At 56.4% G+C, this 10187-nt stretch overlaps 2 protein-coding genes and 1 long non-coding RNA gene across 3 annotated transcripts in view; 2 read left to right on the top strand and 1 right to left on the bottom strand.

The window, feature by feature from the left end:
- The window catches only part of RAB4B (RAB4B, member RAS oncogene family), a 12608-nt gene extending 11753 nt beyond the window's left edge, over positions 1–855 (top strand). Inside the window, exon 8 of the mRNA XM_006759187.1 lies at positions 783–855. The gene's annotated coding sequence lies outside the window, so the exon portion shown is untranslated. The remainder of the gene's footprint in view (positions 1–782) is intronic.
- Positions 856–947: 92 nt separating this feature from the next.
- EGLN2 (egl-9 family hypoxia-inducible factor 2) lies at positions 948–8905 on the top strand. Its single transcript, XM_006759184.2, has 5 exons — positions 948–1873; positions 7053–7172; positions 7592–7728; positions 7919–7986; positions 8259–8905. Exons 1-5 carry the CDS (start codon positions 1031–1033, stop codon positions 8312–8314), a joined length of 1224 nt encoding a protein of 407 aa, XP_006759247.1. The 5' UTR covers positions 948–1030; the 3' UTR covers positions 8315–8905.
- The window catches only part of LOC107182380, a 14258-nt gene continuing 6077 nt past the window's right edge, over positions 2007–10187 (bottom strand). The window contains exons 2-3 of the long non-coding RNA XR_001513104.1: positions 9162–9164; positions 2007–2018 (exon numbers count right to left, since the gene is read on the bottom strand). This is a non-coding gene — a long non-coding RNA (uncharacterized LOC107182380). The remainder of the gene's footprint in view (positions 2019–9161; positions 9165–10187) is intronic.

The following is a 10187-nucleotide window of genomic DNA, read 5'->3' as shown; positions in this document are numbered from 1 at the left end:
AGGCCCGACCTCCGTCGCCAGCTGCGCCCCGACGGGGCCGCCGTGCTCGCAGCGACGGGAGTTGGTTGGTAGGGGGCGCTCGTTTCCCCTAGTCCGGTCCCCGGGTGCTTGAACCCTTATCCGCCCTTCCCTGTCGCTGGGGAGCCCTCCTCCTGCGACTCCCTTCCGTCCGTCAGTCTGTCTCAGGACCTCCCTTCCGTCTGGATGTGTGTCAGCCCCCAGCAGGCTTCCTCTCGTTGGGGTAAGGTCGACCCCTCCACCCCGGTCTGTCCGGCTGTCTTAGGCCTCCCTCCCAGCGTTTCTCCGGCTTTTCTGTCTCTGTTCCCCCTCCCCCGCCGCCCCTCTGTTTTCTTTGTCTCTGGACTCCCCAGTTTCCTCTGCCTGTGGACCCCCACATTCCCTCTGTGTGTCTCTGGAACTCCCAGGCGGATCCCCCTGTTCGTCTCTATTCCCCACTCCCTCGCGGTCCTTTTCTACTCAGGTCCCTCCCTCTTTTCTGTCCGTCTGACCCACCTGAGGTGGTTCTCTCCCCTGGCCCCGCAGTCCTCTGTCTTGGGTCATCTACCCAGCTTTACTCCTCCACCTGTCCCCCCTGACTCTTACCTGTCAGAGACCCCCCACCCCAATTTCCAGGGGTCTTCACCCCCTAGTTGGCTCAGTTTTTTTGGTCTCAACTGTCAAGTTTGTCTGCCTTTCTACTGCCCCTCCACCCTCCACCCTTTCCCCAGCCAGCCAGCCTCTAGGTCCTCAAACATCTCTTTTTTTTTCATCTCTTTCTCCAGTAACCCTGACAGGTCCCTTCCCAAGCCCCTAGGGACAGCAGAAGACTTGGGGACCAGCGAGCACCCCCAGGGCTCAAGAAGAGCTGCTGCCACCTGCCCTGCCTCACCCTGCCCCACGCCAGGCCCGGCCGGCCCTGCCGCCCCGGCCCCCAGCTGCATCAAGTGGAGGAGGAGGAGGCAGCGGAGGAGGGTGGCACCATGGGCCCAGGTCGTGCCCTCCATGCCAGGGGGATGAAGACGCTGCTGCCATGGACAGCCCGTGCCAGCCCCAACCCCTGAGTCAGGCTCTCCCTCAGTTGCTGGGTTCTGTGTCAGAGCCGTTGGAGCCTGGCCGGTCCAGGATGGGGGTGGAGAGCTACCTGCCATGTCCCCTGCTACCCTCCTACCACCGTCCGGGAGCACCTGCTGAGGCCTCAGCAGGCAGTGGGATCCCCAGAGCCTCAGCCACTTCCACCTCAGCCAGCACCCTGCTGGAGGGCTTTGGTGGGCAGGGTGGTGGCGAGCTGCAGCCACTGCAGAGTGAGGGAGCTGCGGCACTGGTCACTAAGGGGTGCCAGCGACTAGCAGCTCAGGGCGCCCGGCCTGAGGCCCCCAAGCGGAAATGGGCAGAGGATGGTGGGGATGCCCCTGCACCCAGCAAGCGGCCCTGGGCCAGGCAGGAGAACCAGGAGTCAGAGGGGGAGGGTGGCCTGGGCTGCAGCAATGGCAATAGCCATGGCCATGGTGAGGCCAGTGCCCACTTGAGGGCAGAGGAGTTTCCTGCTGCACCTGAGCGCCTGGCTCTGGACTACATCGTGCCCTGCATGCGGTACTATGGCATCTGTGTCAAGGACAGCTTCCTGGGGGCGGCACTGGGTGGCCGCGTGTTGGCTGAGGTAGAGGCCCTGAAGCGGGGCGGGCGCCTGCGTGATGGGCAGCTGGTGAGCCAGCGGGCTATCCCACCACGCAGCATCCGCGGGGACCAGATCGCCTGGGTGGAAGGCCACGAGCCCGGCTGCCGAAGCATCGGGATCCTCATGGCCCACGTGGACACTGTGATCCGGCACTGCACTGGGCGGCTGGGCAGCTACGTCATCAATGGGCGCACCAAGGTAAGGCTGCCCAGCACACGGTCATTGGATGCCTCATCCTCTGAGCATCTGGGTTTGGAGACACTTCTGGGGTCACAGAAGGGTATAGGCAGCTTCAGTGGAGGGAGTGTTAGAATTTGCTTCGGGCTTTCACTCCCTATGGGGACTCTAGAGGTCTGTGTGCTTTCTCCCAATGGGCCATAGCTTGTGCACCTATAAACCAGGGTTTTGTGCTTTTTGATCTTACCAGGGATTCTCTTGAACATTCATAGCCCCACACATGTGCAGGGGCCATGGTGGGGTTCACAGGCTCCTGATGTCGTTCATGGGCCCCAGACCAAGAGCAGTCCATAGAGATGTCCCTGTCCGCATCCCTTTCTGGTCCCCCATCCTTTCATCTGTCACTGTCTGCTGGCTTGTCTGTCTAAATCATTCTGTCCCCATTGTCTCTGGCTGTCCACTCGGTCACCCAGCCAGGAGAACCAGGAAGTGGAGGGCGGCGGGTGGCAATAGGTCAGTGCCAGGCTGAGGGAGGAGGTGCTGCCCGCTGCTCCTGGTGCTGGACTACACTGTGCTCTGTGTGCAATAGTGTGGTATCCGCGTCGAGGACAGCTTCCTGGAGGTGGCCTTGGGTAGCTGTGTGCTGGCTGGGGTGGTGGTCCTGTCCTCATCGTTCCCATTTCACCCCATCCTCGTCCCTGTTCTCCATCCGATTTGTCCTAGCTGCCCATCACTGTATCCCTGTCTGGTTCAGATCTGTTCCTGACAACTGCCTTTGTGTCTCTTGGTCCCTTTTTCTTCAGAGTAGTAGTTATTAATATTTTTAGGGCCCTGAGCATTTTTCAGAATCTGCCATTTTACATCATTTTCTTAAGGAAAATGCTGATTTGGTTGGACTTTGTGGAGTCAGGGCCTCCTGGGCCTCCAGCTGCCCATTCTAGAATCTGGGCCAGGAGCTCTGCACTGGACAATGGTCCATAGGGCCTTTCAGGCCTGCTGACACGATACTTCTCTTCATGGAGGGGTGTGAGGGCCCTGGCCTTGAGCCCAAGGCTCGGTGTAGATTGGAAAAGGCTCTGTAGGAGGAGTGCCCACTGCACAATACCAGTGATGCCTGGCTGATGGCACAGGCTGGCTGTATTCTGCCCTTTGGGCATGAAGTTGTGCGCCTGAGGGCCCCTCCCTTCTTTCTTAGATCACATCTCCCATTCTGCCTCTGTGCCGCTTCCCTCTCAGGCTAGAGCTGGCTCCGGAACCAGGCCTCCCCTGGGGCCAAGGCCAGTATCCTCTCCACCCCAGCTGGAACTTGTCCTACTTCCCTCTCCCTCCGGTTACTTGATAGCTGGAGAGCCAGAGGCGGCCCCTCCCTGGGCTCGCAGGAGAGATTAGTGGGAGTTTCCCTGACCACAGGGTGCTCAGCAGCCTCACATCAGGCTTCCCCATCCTTGCAGGTGGGGGTGGACCACAGAGCTGAATGGCCCAGGGCGGGACACTTCCCTGAGCCTTTGCTCATCCATAGGATAGGAAAACCAGGTTAAGCCTCCAACTAGTCTGTGATGTTTTAGGAGGGTAGGGCAGGGTAGAAGGGACAGATCTCTTCCCTTTTGGTGCCTTGGATGTGGTTGTAGGTAAGGCCCTGGCTAGAATTGGGGGTGGGGGGTCTTTTTAGCCCTAGGTGACTCTTAGGAGGTAAACCAGGGAAGTATTATCCTGGGAGGTAAGCCAGGCTGGACTGAGAAGGGAGGGGAGGAGCCAACCCAATCACTGAGTTCCTCTCAGACCCTCCCCTGCCCCAAGAGACAACCACTCCAGGCTTCCAGCTTTCAAAGGACAACACCTGGGCTCCCTCCCCAGGCTCTGCAGGGAGACAGTGTAGGGTGCTGGGATGGGTGGCCACAGTGGTGGGGGGCACTGATTGCTCTGGATCGTTCTGAGTGGAGCGCCTGTGTTCTCCTGTCTGCCCTCCTCTTCCTCTAGTCCCTTTGCTCAGTTGGCCTGTAGGTGGGAGAGAGTTGACTCCCACTGGCATCTGGGACAACCAGAGGGCTGGCTGCTTGCCCCTTTAAGAGCAGCTCAGGGGTGGGGCCTGCTGTCATTGGCTTAGTCTCCAGCTTCTGATTTGAGTGTGTGAGTGTGTGCGTGGGGCTCTGGGCACATTGTTACCAATAGTCTTTAACTCTTCAGTTTCCTGGCTCTGATCCCAGCTGTCCCTTCCCTGAGGTGGAAGGGTAAGGAGCACATTTCCACATTTCCATGTCACTTTGCTTGTCCCTTTCCCTTGGCGAGGAGGAAGTAGATGCTTCTCTGGGGCCAGAGTAGGCTCCATCCTCCACTCCGTATGGTGTGTGTATATGTGGGGAGAAGCGGGCCTTAAAGGGCCTGTTTCTGTGCCCAGCCTTCGTGTACAAGTCCTGTTCCCTGCTAGACTCCAGAGGGTGTCCCTGCTCCATGGTGGGAGGTCCTGAGTGAGGTGCACAGGGCAGGAAGCTGAAGGCCCTGAGGCCCAGAGGAGTGCTTTCCAGGGCAGCAGCATCCTCCTGGGCACTGGGAGACAGGCTGCCCTGGGGCTTCCCTCGGGCTGCCTGTTGGACCAGTACTAGGTAAACCAGTACCTGGTTGATTTCACCTCCTGAGGGATGGAGTGGAAAATCAGCCCCGAGCACTCCAGGCAGGCCCAGAGGCCTTGGGGTGAGGGTGGCCTGGGCAGGGAACAGTCAGGAGGCTGGAGAGGTTGGAGCAGAGTGAGCGGTGGTTGGTGTCCTTGGAGGCTGTGGTCAGGAATTTGTATTTTTTCTAAAATTTTTTTTATTGATTTCAGAGAAGAAGGGGAGAGGGAGAGAGAAATAGAAACATCAATGGTGAGAGAGAATCACTGATTGGCTGCCTCCTGCAAGCCTCCTACTGGTGGTCGAGCCCGCGACCCAGGCATGTGCCCTTGACTGGAATCGAACCCGAGACCTTTCAGTCTACAGGCTGAGCCAAACCAGCTAGGGCAAGAGTTTGTATTTTTTATTTTTTCTGGATGCAGTGGGTACTTGAACAAGGAAGAGCTGGAGAAAAAGGCCTCTGGCTGCTGTACGGGGATGGCTTGTGGGGGAAGAGGTTGCAGCCCTGGACCTTTCCCCACCCTCTCCTCCTGCACAACCAGCAAAATCTCTGCTTGGGTTCTAACTGGGGAGGCCTTGCCCATCCCTAATTAGTGACTCACTGATTCCAGGCCGCCTGGCCCACAGCTTGTTCTTTCCTCCTGGTGAGGGGCTTGCTCAGAGCGCTGACCCATGTGTGGAGTGAACAGTGCAAAGAAGGTACTCCTGAACCTGGGCCTGCTCACTGCTGTGCCCTGCTGCCGGCAGGAGGAAGAGTGCTCTCCACTGCCTTACCTGGTGGCAGCTCTTCTGGCCTTTCCTAGGGCAGGTGCTGAGGTGGCTCGGGTGCACGTGTTTCATGCAGCGTGGTGTACCTCCATGCTGGGGTGAGCCTGGGAGTGGTGTGTTGGGAGGAGGCCTTGGTAAGCTGTTTTAGCATCAGACACTGACCCCTTTTTGTTGTTGTTGATCCTCACCTGAGAATATTTTCCCCATTGACTTTTAGAGAGAGTGGAAGTGAGGGGGAGAGCAGAGAAACACACATGGATTGGTTGCCTCTTGCACACACACTAACCCGGAGCCCGGAATTGAGCCTGCAACCAAGGTACATGCCCTTGACTGGAATCCAACCTGGGACCCTTCAGTCCACAGGTCGAGGCTTTAACCACTGATCCATTTGATCAGGAATGTTTATCTCAGGGCTGTCTTCCCCTGTGTGGCCTAGAGGTACAGCTGAGTGTTAGTGGGAATAGCCGCCAGCAGTCTGACCTGGCCTCTGTGGGTCAAGGTGTCAAGACAGATGGTCCCCAGCTGGGGAGGAGCTGGAGGGTCTTCATGTCCGTGCTTCCTTATTTGCCTCATGCAGCCCTTTTAGTGGCTTTGGGCAGAGGGTAGGACTGGGACTTTTTAAAAAAATGTGATTTCAGCCTGTGTTTTGGCTTTCTATCATATGGCAGGCACTTGGTGCCTTCTCATTTATATCTTGTTCAGTTCCCACAACAACCTGTGAAATAGCTGTCAGTTCCATGTCATGGATGAGGAACCGGAGACCCCTCTCCCTCCCCCTTCCCCTGACATCACAGCTCATGTGGCAGCTCTAAGATGAACCTGTGTGTTAGGTCTGTAGGGACACCTGGGCCCTTTTCCTCATACCACATCCACTTTTTCCCTCAGTTCCTTGATGAGAAAAATAGCCCCAAGTGGCTAGGCCCAGAGCTCAGCATGGCCAGGGCTGGCCAGGGCAGGGGCAGCTGTCAGGGAGAGGAGGTGAGAACTTTGTGGCTAGACCTGTACACACAGAAACCTGCACAGGACCTTGAATTAGTCCTAACTATTAGATCTATATGGTCAGGAACCTCCAGAGTTAGATTCTCAGAGGGGTTAATGTCATCGCTGTAAACAGAGTGGGTATTATTAGCCCCATTTTACAGATGAGGCAGTTGAGCCTGCTAAGGTGATAGGACTATCTAGGGCTACCCAGCTAGTTATCCTTGGAGTTGGGATTAGATTTCAGGTTCTAGTCACACTCTAGGTTTTGACACCTGTTTAAATATGTAGGAGACATAATTTACTTAGCAGGCATTCTTTGTGGTCAGGCGCAGTGGTTCTCAACATTGCTATGCATTAGAATTACCTGGGGAACCTTTAAAAATTCCAGGCTCCGCATACATGAGAACTTTTAAGGTGGGCCTGGGCATCAGTGTCCCAGGTGGTTACACTGCAGCCAAGGGCGAGAACCCCTGGTGTGGGCCATGAAGCCACATCACTGCATGCCAGAGAATGCTGACACTGGTTTTATTCTGCTGAAATGTCTGAGGTGGGGTCTGGTTATCTTTAAAAAAATGAAACCCTCAGTTCCTCATTGAGCCCCTTCTGGATGCCGGCTCTAGGGGTGGTGGTGGTGGTGTGGTGTGGTGTGGTGTGCTGTGTGTGTGATGGGTTGTTGAGGCACTGGAGCTGTGGTTTCTGGTGGATGGGGGCTTGGCTAAAAAAGGTGAAAGTTTGGACACCTGAGTCAGAGATGAGCAGGGAGAGTTGAGAAAGAGGAGGTAATGGCTGCTTCCCCAAATGTCTCTGCTTAGCCCCAGTAAACTACTTCAATCTGTCTCTGCCAGGCCATGGTGGCGTGTTATCCAGGCAATGGGCTGGGGTACGTGAGGCACGTTGACAATCCCCACGGTGATGGGCGCTGCATCACATGTATCTATTACCTGAATCAGAACTGGGACATCAAGGTAGGGTGTGGGGGTGGGGATGGGGCGGGTATGGTGTGCATCCACTTGGGTTTCCACTTCCAGCTCAGCTTCTAACCTTCTCTGGTTCCTCTTCTCTACCCACCTGGGGGTGGGGCAATCTGGCCCCTGGCTCCTCCTGGAGAATGGCACCTCCTTTCCAGCTGTGTGGTAGCAAAGGCCCCTCCTTGGAGGAATGGTGCAGTCCGCCCAGGCCCTGGCATAATGAATCCTCCCCTCTATTTCCTGTCTTCTTTAGTAATTTCCTGCCCATCTCCATGGTGATGCAGATTCTAGGTTGGCATTCATTTTTAAGAGGCTGAATGGTGGGAGGGAGTGCTGTGTGCAGCTGCTATGCCCCTGGTGGGCTCCTGGGGACAGTAAGTGCCAGCCTCCTGCTTCACCCTCTGGTCTGTCCTCAGGTGCATGGCGGCCTGCTGCAGATCTTCCCTGAGGGCCGGCCTGTGGTAGCCAACATCGAGCCGCTCTTTGACCGGCTGCTTATTTTCTGGTCTGACCGGCGGAACCCCCACGAGGTGAAACCAGCCTATGCCACCAGGTATGACCCATACTCTGGGATGTGCTCAGGGATTCCCCCTGCATGACTAAGACATGATGAAGTACTGAGAGGGGACCTAGGTGGGAACAGAACCAGGCTCGGGGCAGGCTCTGGTGTCACTGTGGATATGGTGGCTGGAACTGAAGAAATGTGATCTCTAACTGCCTTCCAACACTGCTCTGGTCCTCAGGTACGCCATCACTGTCTGGTATTTTGATGCCAAGGAGCGAGCTGCAGCCAAAGACAAGTATCAGCTAGGTACCTGCTTCCCAAATGGTGTCCCCTCCCTCAAGTCCTTCCTATTCCACAGCTTCACCAGGGCTCTAACCATCTCATCCACTTCAGTTTTTTACTAAGTTCCGCTGCGTTTTTCCTGACCTCTGCCCACCTTTCCTAGTCAGCCACTCTACTGGTTACCCCAGCGTGAGCCCCATCTCTTCTGGTCCTTTCCTCCCCTTCCCAGCTTTTTCATAGCCTCTTAGTCCTGTCCCTGCTGACTCATTATCTCCTGTCCCCCTCCCTCCCACCAGCATCCGGACAGAAAGGTGTTCAAGTACCTGTATCTCAGCCGACTACGCCCACCTAGTGGCCAACCCCAGAGCTGCATGGACAGACAACTTGCCTTGATTTCAGGAGAGCCCTGGGCTGGTGCTGCCTGGCCAGCGGCCTCCCAGTCTCGGAGCCTGCTCCTGCCCCGCCACCGCTGCTGCTTCCGACTTTGCCTATGTCCTGCCCGGTGTGGAGGGTTCCCTTAGTTTCTGAGGACCAAGGAGGGGAGAGACCTGTGCTGCCCTGTGATGGGACCTGGGTTGTGACCTGGGCAGGGGCCAGTACGAAGGGGCTACCTTTACTGGAGCTGGGGGCCTGTGTCTTGCCCTGTCTAGTCGTGCCCCTCTCAGGTGTGGAGAGCTGGAAGGGGGCATTATCATCTCCCACCAGGATGCAGAATTTGGGATTGAGGTGAGTCATGGCCTCTTGCTGGCAAAGGTTTGTAGGGGGAGTACCTGCAAGCCCCCTCACTCCTCCAGCTTAGAATGTGAAATGACTCCCAACCCTCTTGGCCATGGCACCCTTTGGACTAGGCGGCCGCTGCTTGGGCAGGTAAAAGGTGCTGGGAGGAGTATGGGTGTGAAAGTCCTGTCAGCCAAGAAATAAAAGTTTACCTCAGAGCTGCACATATCTGACTCCCCCTCTTCCTCTTGGCAAGGACATGCCTCCATCTGCAGTTCATGGCCTTTGTTAAACAAAGGGGCAAGAAGGTCTGAGAGTCAGTGAGCAGCGGGTGGCTGAGTCGGACCTCAGGGGGCACCAGGTAGAACTGGAAAGTGAAGTGGACATCACCAAGGCCTGGTGCACTGCAGGGTGAGGTCCTTGGTGGGGCTCCCCACAAGGCGCGGACAGAACCCCTGCAGAACGGTGGTGAGGAAGAGGACGATCTCTGATCAGGCCAGGCCTGCACCCAGTACATCCACTTTCCTCGGGACACAGATTAAGGGTAAGCACCCCATGTATCCTAGGGTCTGCCCCAGCTGGCCCCCTTTTTGTGTGGCCCATAACTGGGGCAAAGGGCATGAAGAAACTGGCCCTTATCCAGAAAGTTGGTGGAGTTGAAACTATGGATTCTTGAATTGGATAGGGCCCCATGTGCAGACACACAAGCAGAGAAATCATGAAGGTGCCCTAAAGGGAATGTGCAAGTGCCCATGAACTTGGCAAGACTGCCTTTCATTGCCTTTCATGTAGAAGCCACTGGGAAGGAGAGCTTTATTTCTTGCTCCCAGGGCTGCACATAGGCTCATGTCTGCAAATCTCAGTGAACAGGAGCTCCCAGCCCTGTGCACAATCCCCAAGCTCGGTGAACAGCGTGGGCAGAAAGTGGCCATGCAGGTGGGCATTGCAGGTAAGGCACACGACAGTCCCAACGTTAGTCCTGGCTCTTCTGCCACAATGTGTTCGTGTGGGGCAACCTTGGGAAGCGTGCCAGACCTACCATGGTGTCCACCTTCACCTGCATGTGGGCTGGGTCCAATGAAGTGTGTGAGACACGCACACACATACCCGCTCCCCATCCCTTGCCATCCCTAAACCCTAACCCTCTCAACTTGGGCTTTCCTGCTGGCATACATGCCACCTCTGGGAACTTGAGAAGGGGGAGAAGCCAATAGGTCAGGGTGGTGCTTGTGGCCTCTCTGCTGCTGAAGAAGAAGTTATGTACGGTCACCACCAAAGTTTCCTCCTGGAAGTAACTCTTGAGTCTGTTCCTGCGAACAGAGGAGAAGGCTGCTGCTGAGTGCTAGGTGCCTCGTTGTGGGTGGCATGGATGGAGTTTGGGATAGCAGGGGCTTGCACCTTACCCATTTGATCTAGGAAGCAATCTATGAAATCATGAAGCTCCTTGAAGTTTCGGTGGTGTAGGCCAGGGAGCCCGTCCAGGAGGGAGGGTGAAATGTACACCTCAG

The sequence above is a fragment of the Myotis davidii genome, unplaced genomic scaffold, assembly GCF_000327345.1.
Source record: "Myotis davidii unplaced genomic scaffold, ASM32734v1 scaffold736, whole genome shotgun sequence".
Taxonomy (NCBI): Eukaryota; Metazoa; Chordata; class Mammalia; order Chiroptera; family Vespertilionidae; genus Myotis; species Myotis davidii.
The sequence above is the reverse complement of the archived record's forward strand: the minus strand, read 5'-3'. Positions and strand labels throughout refer to the sequence as shown.